This window comes from Mytilus galloprovincialis, chromosome 2, assembly GCF_965363235.1.
Source record: "Mytilus galloprovincialis chromosome 2, xbMytGall1.hap1.1, whole genome shotgun sequence".
Taxonomy (NCBI): Eukaryota; Metazoa; Mollusca; class Bivalvia; order Mytilida; family Mytilidae; genus Mytilus; species Mytilus galloprovincialis.
The window spans coordinates 31,938,919-31,952,407 of record NC_134839.1 but is presented as its reverse complement, the minus strand read 5'-3'; the positions used below and the strand labels follow the sequence as shown (position 1 = coordinate 31,952,407).

General features: G+C 31.5%; 1 protein-coding gene across 1 annotated transcript; it reads right to left on the bottom strand.

Moving 5' to 3' along the window:
• Positions 1-260: 260 nt before the first annotated feature.
• On the bottom strand, positions 261-12,510 carry LOC143063374 (suppressor APC domain-containing protein 2-like). The gene is made up of 6 exons (XM_076235492.1): positions 11,609-12,510; positions 9,692-9,813; positions 9,288-9,431; positions 7,747-7,848; positions 6,190-6,288; positions 261-4,099 (listed from the first exon to the last, which is right to left on the bottom strand). The coding sequence occupies exons 1-6, from the start codon at positions 12,447-12,449 to the stop codon at positions 3,977-3,979; spliced, it is 1,431 nt and encodes a 476-aa protein (XP_076091607.1). The 5' UTR covers positions 12,450-12,510; the 3' UTR covers positions 261-3,976.
• Positions 12,511-13,489: the final 979 nt, after the last annotated feature.

Here is a 13,489-nt window from a genome sequence, read left to right as displayed (position 1 = left end):
CTCTTTGGTAGGGTTGTTGTCTCTTTGACACATTCCCCATTTCAATTCACAATTCTGTTGTTTCTCTTTTGTTCTTCAAATACCATCAGATACCAGGGGAGTGTGATTATTCTATTCAATACAATTTCTTTTTGTTGATTTGTTCAAATGACTAAATTAGTTTAGCTTAAACTACAATAAATTTATATATTTATTCAGCTACCAGAAGATAAGAAGATCTTTCAACAGAAAAATAAAATAGAAAAATAAAAATAACAGAATGCATAAAATGAACATTTATTGAATGTATAAATTCTCCTCTAAATAACACTTTATAATTGTATTCCAGAAAATGAATATTGTAACCATAATATATCTGGAAATATGTAAAGCTTCATATAAAATATTTATAAAATTTATAACAAACAATGTAAATATACAAATAATTTCTTTTATGTAGATAAACTTTGGAATGAAACTTGGACAAACATGGGTAAAAATAATTCATAATAAAAGTTTGTTAGGACAAAAGTGGGAATATAATTGAAAGCACATCTGTCCCGAATAAGGGCACTGACTATGTGTGGAATTTGAATAAATACTTTTAACCTTCTTCCTTGCCAAGCACAAATTTTTTTTTCATCTGAAAACCTGAAATTTCATAAAGATGCTTCAATGACATAGATTTTACTGGAATGTCTATGCAACTCATATGATTATATCAAATTAAAATTCTAATGACTATAACAGCAGTTTTTTTTTGCATGTATTTGTCAACACATTTTAAAGCAGTACTTTATTATTATTTTGGTTAACTTTTACAGTTTTTGCAAGCTCTTTAAGCAAATATGGAAACTAATACATGTACCAGTCCATTACTCTTGCACTTTGGCTATTTAATCCCTTCAAATAATTTGCTTCTTTGGTATGTGCTGGTAGTTCTAATAAAATGTAAATTTACTCCATAACACTAAGATTTAAAAATGCCAGTGATAATTGTAACACTGATCTAAAGAAGTATGGGGTCAAAAATCATTCACTAGAGAGTCACAATTTTTTGAAAATGTTTTTTCAGATATCATCTTTTGGAATGTGTTTATATGGTGGTCATATATTTTAGATTAGGAATAAAAATATGGCAGATTTTCATTGACATTTAAATGAATGCCACTTAAAAAATATTTCACACAATTTCACTGCATTTCAAAACTAGGTTTAAGCCACATGTATTAATTCAAGCAAACAAAATGACTTGGTTGACTCCAACTAATGGTATATTTAGTTTTCCAAGGAATTTGTCTACCACTGTTTCGAGTGTAATACCACATGTATCCACCGGAGAGAGCTAAATTTTGAAATTTAAAAGTCAGGCTTGATCAGCGTATTGAATCTTTAAAATCTAACTGTCAAGAGTGGATAAATATTGTATTGCAAAAGATTTGGTGGGGGAATCTGTTTCTCTAATGATTTTTAGACGAAATATCGACAATACTTCTTTTCGAAATGATCCGCGAAAAAGATGTGTTCTTTATTATGTGAGGTCATCAGGCATGGTCGCCTATTTTCGTGACTTTATAAAGCGAATTTAGAAGGCAAGAAAATTTGACATTATAATCGAAATTTTGATGTTATTATCAAAATTTTGACCAATGACAAAATGAGATCAAATGAACAACACAGTAATTAAATAAAAAAAAATGAACAGGTCAGGAAAGGATTAATCGGGTAAGAATTATAGAAAATTCAAATAGAGAAAAATATTCAACAAGTGAAGATACAACACATTAATTCACAAATGCATGTAAATCTATGTAATTCATTGCAACATATGTAATAATCTGAATTAGCACATGATCTGGAGATTAATTAATAAAAATTCATGTTCTTCATTGACTTTTAAACCTTAATGAAACATGAGTATAACTCATGTGATGATCTTGATAAAGTTGTTTATGTCATGAAATTAAAATTGACATGATTGATGAAAAAAATAATATCATATAAATGAACTTCAGTAATATCTTGTTACACAGGATAAATGCAATTCTGGGGTCATTGACTTTTCCTCTTCACATTGCACACCATTCCCATCTGCACCAGTTAATTACCATAATAAATATTATACATGTAATTGATTTAAAAAGACTTTTAAGGGGACATCCATAATTGTCAACCATTTTCCAAAGTGTACAAAACGTACACTTTTTCAGACCCCCCACCCTCCCTTAGAAAGTGTACATCAACCATTTTCAGATTTCAAAACAAGAATCAATAATTCTTAATAAAAAGAAGATCCTGTCTATTAAAGTTTAGTTTAATATAGAAATTTGCATTGAAAAGAAACTGAAACATATCTGACTGTTTTATTTCATTTGATGAAAAAAAAAAGCGTACTGTAAAAATGTTGATTTTTGAACCCCCTCCCCCCAAGTGTACGTTTTGTACACTTTGGAAAATGGTTGATAATTATGGATGATCCCTAAATGAATACAGAATTTTTCAAGAAAATTTAACTGATTAATTCCTTTATATAAAAGGAACTTGAGATATGCTATAAAATATGTAAAATGCCATGTTGTCTTCAGTTTTCTATTTAGTTTAATCTAAGCTTTTAACATCAGATTTACAATATCATATCATACCAATTCAATAAATAATTTTCTTACATACATAATTTGCCTGTACTTTTATTCTTGCTATTCATTAAATTTTCATAACTTTTTGGGAGACATTATATGTTTAACAATTCAGTCAATTACTAACAAAAAGCTAAATTACTTGCTGGTCTTATCATCCTTAAACTGTTAAATATATTTAGCACTCCAAAGATGTTTATCATAGAAACACCCTTTTCCTCAAACAATTGAACCTTATTTTTTGGTAACCTTATGACATACCCAATGACAGAAAAATAATTCTACTACATAAGAATGTAAGACACAGGAACAATTTGTTCACGATACAGTAAACAAAGAATTCATATGTTAAATGAGAATAGATTAAAGAAGATTATGATTTTTTAAACCACACATGTTGTCAATCCTGTCACTATCAACCAAAGAAAAATATAACAATGGTTCAGTAAAATATGAATATACTGAAAATCAAACTCAATCTGAAATTGTGGTTAACATTAAGTTCCCAATGTTTTAATTTATCAAAGAAGTTAATTTTAATGTTATTCAAACAATTAAAAATCCAAAGCATGACGTCAAACAGTGTTTAGTGGTTAATAAAAAAATGTGAAAAAAAATATTTTAAGTTGAAAAACACAATCATGGAAACTTAACTTAGGGCTTTTTATGTTCTTTTGTCATGATATTTTGTCAATAAATAAACAACACATTATATGAATAGCAAATCAACTGTATATAAAAAAGTTAACCTAAATGTTTCTATCTTTTCTTGGCTTTTTCCAGCATCACAGATAGATATATTAAAAAAACAAACTACAACCTCACCCTAGAAGTTGTTTATTTAGTTACATTAAAAATCCTACAAACTATGTATATTTTAAAATCTTTGGCTTCAATTACTGAAAGAAAATGACATGTTTGACATTTACAAAAATCTTTAAATTTGTCTACATTTTTAAAAAAATTAAGTTCAAATTAATACAAATGCTTACAAAAGAAATTCAACCTTGCACTTTTGACTGGTTAAAGATAAAATTTATATATTCCTTTTGACATTAAAAGTACATTTGTTACAGAAAAAAAACATTTTCAAACATGGGCATCTGTCTTAAAAAAAACCCTTAAATCCCAAACCCTTCACCTACCTCAGAATCTTGTATCGATAGTCACATCTTTGCAGGGAAGATGTTTTCAAAAATTATTTTCTTTGCTATGATCTTTGAAACATGACTGACACATGTGTATTCTGATTTTAAAGGGTTACAAAATACGGGTGCCAATTTAATGAGAGTCAATTAATTAAGTTATTTGAGCTGCACTTTGATCTTGTTACATTTAGATGTAAGACAACTATATTTAAATTACATAAATGTTGTATCATCATAATTAGTTTTGTGACTTGAGCGAGCTTCAAACAGATCTCTAATCAACTGTGCCTTTTCTTGTTCAAGTTGTGTGATTTTATCACTTTTATGACTGATTTCCTACAAATAAAGAATTTGTTTACCATTATAATCATGATAACAGTCGTTTTTACTATTTTTGGTCGTTTTTACTATTTTTGGTCATTTTACTATTTTTGATCGTTTTTACTATTTTTGGTCATTTTTAGCTCACCTGGCCCGAAGGGCCAAGTGAGCTTTTCCCATCACTTGGCGTCCGTCGTCGTCCGTCGTCGTTAACTTTTACAAAAATCTTCTCCTCTGAAACTATTGGGCCAAATTAAACCAAACTTGGCCACAATCATCATTGGGGTATCTAGTTTAAAAAATGTGTGGCGTGACCCGCCCAACCAACCAAGATGGCCGCCATAGCTAAAAATAGAACATAGGGGTAAAATGCAGTTTTTGGCTTATAACTCAAAAACCAAAGCATTTAGAGCAAATCTGACATGGGATAAAATTGTTTATCAGGTCAAGATCTATCTGCCCTCAAATCTTCAAATGAATCCGACAACCCGTTATTGGGTTGCTGCCCCTGAACTGGTAATTTTAGGGAATTTTTGCTGTTTTTGGCTATTATCTTGAATATTATTATAGATAGAGATAAACTGTAAACAGCAATAATGTTCAGCAAAGTAAGATTTACAAATAAGTCAACATGACCAAAATGGTCAGTTGACCCCTTTAGGAGTTATTGACCTTTATAGTCAATTTTTAACCATTTTTTGTAAATCTAAGTAATCTTTTACAAAAATCTTCTCCTCTGACACTACTGGGCCAAATTAATCCAAACTTGGCCACAATCATCTTTGGGATATGTAGTTTAAAAAATGTGTGGCGTGACCCGGCCAACTAACCAAGATGGCCCCCATGGCTAAAAATAGAACATAGGGGTAAAATGCAGTTTTTGGCTTATAACTCAAAAACCAAAGCATTTAGAGCAAATCTGACATGTGGTAAAATTGTTTATCAGGTCAAGATCTATCTGTCCTGAAATTTTCAGATGAATCGGACAACCTGTTGTTGGGTTGCTGCCCACTGAATTGGTAATTTTAAGGAAATTTTGCTGTTTTTGGTTATTATCTTGAATATTATTATAGATAGAGATAAACTGTAAACAGCAATAATGTTCAGCAAAGTAAGATTTACAAATAAGTCAACATGACCAAAATGGTCAGTTGACCCCTGAAGGAGTTATTGCCCTTTATAGTCAATTTTTAACCATTTTTTCGTAAATCTTAGTAATCTTTTACAAAAATCTTCTTCTCTGAAACTACTGGGCCAAATTAAACTAAACTTGGCCACAATCATCATAGGGGTAACTTGTTTAAAAAAATGTGTGGCGTGACCTGGCCAATCAACCAAAATGGCTGCCAAGGCTAATAATAGAACATAGGGGTAAAATGGCTTATAACTCAAAAACCGAAGCATTAAGAGAAAATCTGACAGGGTTTAATTGTTTATCAGGTCAAGATCTATCTGCCCTGATGTTTTCACATGGATCGGACAACCCGTTGTTAGGTTACTGTCCTGAATTGGTAATTTTAAGGAAATTTAGCCGTTTTTTGTTATTATCTTGAATATTATTATAGAAAGACATCACTATCACCAAAACACAATTTTGTCATGAATTTATCCGTGTCCATTGTTTAATATGCACAAGACCAAGGTGAGCGACACAGGCTCTTTAGAGCCTCTAGTTACTATTTTTGGTCATTTTTACTATGTTTACTCATTACTGCGGATTCTTGAAATTTGGTGTATAGATTATAAGTTATTTTATGAATTCTTGAAATCCTGGTATGATAATTCTGAGATGGAAAATCAGAAGAACAGTGTTAGTTTTCTCATTTAAATTGTTTTACATTTGTCATTTCAGGGCCTTTTATAGCTGACTTTGCGGTGTGGGCTTTGACCATTGTTGAAGACTGTACAGCGACCTAAAGTTGTTAATTTCTGTGTTATTTGGTCTCTTGTGGAGAGGTATCTCATTGGCAATCATACTACATCTTCTGTTTTATATTAAACCTTAAACTTCTTATATTTAAAAGCTATGTACTTTCATATTCTCCAAGACTAGAATATTTAAATAATGTAATATACAATTGTACTTATTGTGAACAAGGTCTTACCTTTGTTAACTGTTTATTCTGATCTTTAACAACTTTAATGGTACTTTGTAACCGATGATTGGTAGAGGTCATAGCCAGGTTCATATGGAGGGGAAAACCCTGCAGATCACAATCACATATATGTTACATATAAACAAATATAAACAAATAAAATCTATATATTAACTAATGGGTATTTAGACTAAAGTGTGATGTTACACTTTTGTTTCAGATAAGGATGAAGGTTTGGTACCATTAAAACGTTTAAATCCTAAGTGAGGAATCTGATGTTCAGTAGTTATCGTTTGTTGATGTGGTTCATAAGTGTTTCTTGTTTCTCATTTCTTATATAGATAAGACCATTGGTTTTTCCTGTTTGAATGGTTTAACACTACTAATTTTTTGGGGCCAATTATAACTTGCTGTTCGGTGTGAGCCAAGGCTCTGTGTTGAAGACTGTACTTTGACCTATAATGATTTACTTTTATAAATTGCGACTTTGATGGAGAGTTGTCTCATTGGCACTCATAACACATCTTCTTATATCTATATACATATAGCATGTCATGTTCAACTATATCCTTTAACATTATTTATTCCTTAAACTATTCAACTATATAGAACCATTATATCAAATTTGTTTATCTGCAATGATATTGTTTGATTTGTCTTTAACTCAAGTCTTATGAATCGCTGAATGAAGGTCAAAATTAATATTTTCATATGCAATTTTTTGCCCATAAAGGGGGATAACTCTCTTGTTTAATGTAGTTTCAACAACACTTAAAACTTTTTAAAATATTCCATGTTTTTTTCTAAAATATTCAATACTGTGGAAAATTATAAAAAATAAGGCCAAAAAAAAATATATGTCTGTTTCCTGCTTCCAAGGCAAATAAATCAGGGTCGGTAGGTCGGGATTTTTTTATTTTATTTTTTTTTTTTTTTATTTTTGCACTCCCCGTCAGATTTGCAGTCGGTTACATGTCATGTTTGGTTAGGGTCCTGTACCCCAAAATGATTTAATCCCTTTAAAGAAGCTTTAATTGAATAATCCTCCCAGTGCTGACATTTTTTAAACCTTAATTGTAGCACATTTGTGCTGGGAGCAGCCATTTTGATTGTTTGGGCATAGTAAAATACGGATCTGGATCTGACTGGAAATGAATTTTTCCGGACCGGAAACGATTTTTTTCCGGATTTGAATAAAAAGATCTAGGGTTGTGGGGTTTGAGTCAGGGTCGGTCGGGAAACAGGAAACAGACATATATTTTTTTTTGGCCTAATTATGTTTAGACCTTTAGCATTTTATATAAAGGGTCTTCATTTAACTGTGAAGAATGGAGTGTTGAAAATAACTCTTGCATACAAAAATACAATATCTTTGTGTAAGCATTATAAATGTCAACATATTGATTATCTTCCAACATTTAGACTTTCAAAATTATGTTTTAAAAGTTGTTCAGTTAAGAGTGAAACACATATACATTGCCTATCGAGTAATCATGAGAATATATGATATTTTTTTCAGATATGGCCCAACAAAGAGAGAGCTATGAATTTGTGACAAATAAATACCTTTTCACTACTGTCTACAAGTGTTTTTATTTGATGATTCACTTCAGCTATTCTAGCTTTCTCAAAATTCATTCTCTCTTGCATTGCCTCTAAATTGTAGTCCTGAAAAATATAATTTCTGATAATATAAAATCTCAGTCCCAAATTAGGAATTTCTAACCTTTGTTAGTCTTGTATGTTTTTATAATTTAAATTCATAATATGTTTTGGAGTTCTTCCATTGGTGTGACATCCATTTTGCCTGAACTATGGTTGTATCAAATGTTTGTCAATATTATCTTTGTATACTAATATTACTGTTTCATCAACTGTCAGATTTAATGCACACAAAACACTGATATCTTTGATCACTTTTTTTTTAGATAACTTTTGGTCATTATACATGTAATTTAGCAGGACATGTATTCATGTATGTTTTCATTTGACCATTATGAATCAAATATGTCATGCTTATTCAGGATAGGAATAAGGCTCTGTGTTGAAGACTTTCACCTATAATGGTTAACTTTTATAAATTGTGACTTGGATGGAGAGATGTCTCATTGGCACTCATCCCACATCTTCTTATATCTAAATAAATAAAACTAGAGGCTCTAAAGAGCTTGTGTCGCTCACCTTGGTCTATGTGCATATTAAACAAAGGACACAGATGGATTCATGACAAAATTGTGTTTTGGTGATGGTGATGTGTTTGTAGATCTTACTTTTACTGAACATTCTTGCTACTTACAATTTTCTCTATCTATATAGACTTGGTCCTTTAGATGCAGACGAAATACCAAATTAATAAAAATTGTTAAAAAATAATTGACTATTAAGGGCAAAAACTCCTTAAGGGGTCAACTGATCATTTTGGTCATGTTGACTCTAATTTGTAGATCTTACTTTGCTGAACATTATTGTTGTTTACAGTTTATCTCTATCTATAATAATATTCAAGATAATAACCCAAAACGGCAAAATTTCCTTAAAATTACCAGATTTGCTCTAAATGCTTTGGTTTCAGAGTTATAAGCCAAATTCTACATTTTACTCCTATGTTCTATTTTTAGCCATGACAGCCATCTTGGTTGGTAAGCCGGATCACCGGACATATTTTTTAAAATAGATACCCCAATGATGATTGTGGCCAAGTTTGGTTAAATTTGGCCCAGTAGTTTCAAAGGAGATTTTTGTAAAAGTTAATGACGACGTTGGACGCCAAGTGATAATTCAAAGGATATAAACATCATCAATTTTGCCTAACAATAGTTAACCTATACCCCTAAACTAAGTATTGGAGTTTAAGTAACATGCAGAAAAAGCAAAATTACAATCCAAACAAGACCAGATGTGTCTGATGCTGATAAGTAGTCTGCCAAATTTATTCATAAATTTTCTAGATTCATGGCAGTTTAATTTTCTAACATATATAGTGTAGATGCATCCTATTATTCAAGGGCTGTTATTGGTTAAATAAATTTACAATTTCGATCTCTATTTTTTTTTCAAATGTGGCCTTTTTCAATTCTTATGAATACTACATCGTGGTGACTACCTACATTATGTGAAGTTTTTCCCACATATTTCTGTTTTTCTTCCATTAAGTTAATCTGTTTCAGATACCATAAACGAGCTTTGTCTATCATGGCTAATCCCTGAATTAATATTTGTTTTTCTTCATCTAACTGCTTCGCTCTTTTTATCTGCAATAAAAATTATCCGAATACAAACAGAACGTCATCAAGTGATTCTATTTGTGCATATAGTGTGATCTTTCATCAAATGAATGTTTGTGTAAGAGTAGAATTTTAACTCGACAAAATTGAAGTGCAATGTATTTGGTTTTTATTTTGATATAAAACATCTCCATTTAAATAAACATCTTTCTTAGATTTAGGCTCTTAATTATACTTTAATAAAAAGATGCCAGAAATTTTGAATTTGAATTTAAATTAAGTTTTACCATGTTAGCATCTACTCCACTTGATAATGTATGTCGTCTTGCAGAATCTCGTCTCTTAATACTGGATGGGTGACTAGAAGTAGTGGGACCATGGTCAGATGCATTTAACTGGGCTATATTTACTGAAAAAAAAAAAAAAAATAAATATACTTTATAATTTTGTGTGGCTTGAAATTAGCACAAACTAATACATAAATCTTTAAAACTTTATTTTTTTTCAATGCATACCCATTAGTATAATGATGATACATTCATTAATACAGTCAGTCAGGGGTACTTCTTGTACAAGTTATTTTTATTTACTTGAAGAAGTAAAAAAAAATATACACATATAAGTAAATAAATAATGTTTGAATAATCTCCCCTTAATTTTCTCAAAAATTTACTTGTATAAGTAAATTTATCTTACAATCCCACAAAAGTCGTCAAGTTTTGAGATGTAAATTCATGCCTGTAATAATTTTTACCAGGTTTGCTCAATTTTTTTTATTAGAGTTCAATGTTTCATCTCACTAATTCAACAAAGAAACTGAATGCACAAAGATCTTAAGTATTTGCACAAGGCTTTCAAAAATTGCTCCTTGGGGGCTTGTAAATGAGAAGTGTTCTAAAGATAACAGACAAATGGGATTTTTATTGTCCATGAAACTTCACTTAAATGATTAGTAAAGACATCTGAAAAGGGCAGGTAATTTAAAATTCTATTAGAGCAAAGAAATCATAAGAATTCAATAAAAGAAGATAGGATGACTTTTTTACTTCTACAAGTAAAAAAAATCTGAATGTCTAAGGGACATAACTCAGCCAATATTTTTTTTACCTATATAGGTAAATAAAATTCACTTGTTTAAGTATCCTACAAATTTACTTATATAAATATATTAATATAACTTCTTAAAGTAATTAAAAATAACTTGTATAAGTAGTACCCCTGACTGACAGTGTTATCATGTATTGGGGAATTAGATAATTGTTATTAGTATCTTCCTTGTCCTTTGTGTAACCTTTAATTGCATAGAAGACTGGGATATATATGTTATAAGAAGATCTAAAGCTCTGTGTCATATCAATATTTGATTGATTTGTTGGTGTTCAATGCCACTTAAGCACTATTGCACTATAGAGTTCTGCATTCTGTTTGTATTGTAAGAGAAAACCTGAGTGTCCAGAGAGAACCACCGGCCTCTCGGATGGAAAAGTGACAATCATAATAAATTAAGATTGGAGTTTAGTGCACCTACAACAAACCATACATTGTACGTACCAGATTCTAACTCACAACCTCTGTGTAACATGCTACTAGTTATACAGTAGTGAGTTAGAATCTGGTAACATGGTACTAGTTATACAGTAGTCCATACATTGTATGTACCAGATTCTTACTCACAACCTCTGTGTAACATGCTACTAGTTATACAGTAGTCCATACATTGTACGTACCAGATTCTAACTCACAACCTCTGTGTAACATGCTACTATTTATACAGTAGTTTGACTATTCCAACCACTGGGCACTAAGGCCCTGATTTAACATTTGATGTTATCATATATATTTACATCATTAATCATGGTATTTATGGCTTTTAAGATACAACAGATTCATTAACTACATTAAATGTACTCATCGACTGCTTAATACATGTAACAATAGGCCCCAAAAAATAATGCATGTTTCAGCCAACATGCTAAAAAATAGAATAGGTACATGTAGTATTGTAGTTAGGCAATATCATTTAATTTTACCAGCATTTTTTAGCTGGTTACTACTAGCATGACTAGGAAATTAGTCTAACTTTATCAGTGCTTGTTCCAAAATGACATAAAAAGTGTTAGGGTAGGCACTAATAATTAGAAAAGGTGTTGGTTAGAGTTAACACATGTATTATTTATTTTTTTGCCATATTTCCAATTTCTTACCATATATTTCATTCTGAGCAGAACTTTGTTCAGGAGACTTTGAATCAACTGTAGATTTGTCTTTAGATTGCTGCATTCCATGCATTCGTTGCTGCCAATTTTTAAGTTCGCTTATAATCCTTTTACTTGTGTTTCCTCTAGGTGGAATCTTTGGCGGCAGTTCAGACTGGCTCTTCTGTGGAGATCTATCGGGTCTTGGAGGTGGCGCTGATTGTGGATATCCTTCCCTTCGATATAATTTTTCACTCTTCTGTTCACGATTTGAAGGATTTTTCCATGTTTGAGTCGGAATATGACCATGTACATTATTTGGCGGAACTGTGGCAGTTGGGTTAATATTTTGAGGTCTTTGGTTCGACAAATTTTGTAGGACATTTGGATTCGTCGTTTCATCATAATTGTTCTTTGAATTTATTGGATCTGGTGACAATGATGTGCTTGTTAATTTTTGTCTAGTATGTCGCTGTCTGTATTGTAAATTTGAATTTGATGGGCCCTGACTTGGAAGTTTATTTCTTTGGTTGTCTTTGTGATCAATGTTTTCCTTTTCATTGACAGGATTGCTATTTGGTTTGGTTTTACTTGTCAACAGTGCTAATTTTAGTCCTGATACAAAGCGTTCGAAGCTTAGATAACCATTTGGAGGGACGACTTTTCTCAGTGCATCGGTAACTCCACTTGGAAGTCCTTTCACGCCTTCTTCGTGCCATCTGGTTTCAATATCTTGAAGCCTGACATAGCCACATTTTTTCTCATCTAATATATCAAATAAAGTTCTTAAAGATGATAGAAATTGTCTTGGTAAACCGTCTGTACTATTCCAAGCTTCTATGCTGGTCATTGTGTTTACCTGTGCCCAGTCTCACCTGTAATCTGGTACCCGTGACCTTTTGGATTCGTCTGAGCCCTCAGGTAATACGAATCCGGTACCAGTATATTTCAGTTGACTTTTTGCTCCGTCTTCTGAATTTTGATTGGTTAAAAGAAAGGTATTTATAAAATAATTACTGTAAAGTTCGATCCGCCAAAATTTTGAATTTTCACGAATGAAAATTTTGTACTATCAGTTTCTTTCTTTTCACAAGTAGTTTCTTTTACAATCCATCTATATTGTGACGGGATTGCTTCCCTTAGAACATTTGGTAGATACTTAGTCAGCCGTAAGCGGTTGAGCTAAGGATGTACTTCTTTAGCTCAGTCGGTATACGCGCTGCCTTGTAACACAGAGGTACCGGGTTCGAGTCCCGGTGGAGACAAGCAATTTTGTAATGAAATTCGTGCTCTCCGGTTACAATATATTAAAATCTGACAATTTTGCACGACTAGCACAAAAATAAGAAGGTGTGGACAAAAAGTAAAATCACAAAAATACTGTAACTGAACTGGACGAGGAAAATTCAAAACGGAAAGTTCATAATCAATTGGCAAAATCAAAAGCTCAAACATATTAAACAAATGGATAACAACTGTAGTATTCCTGAATATTGGTCAGTACAGGCATTTTCAAGTTACCAGTATTACGGTGGGTATGGTTGTCCTGAGAGAGAACGTTCTGTGCTGGTGATTCGGTCCTGACGGGTGCTGGTGATCAATGAAAAAATGTAAACAAAGAGTATGTAGATATTCAACACAAGAAACTATGCCGCGCGAATTTAATGGCCGTGACAGAAATATGCAAATATTAAAACCACGTACTATAGGTCACCGTGCGGCCTTCAACAACGAGGACAATATCATAGTTAGAAATTAAACTAATTCTTTTTTTTAAAAAGTCAACTTTCATGTAAAACATAACAGCATTATATATTTATATAGAATCTCAACATTTTATTTCAGATAATGATCTCATCTATTAAATTGCACACGCAAATGAATGGCAGT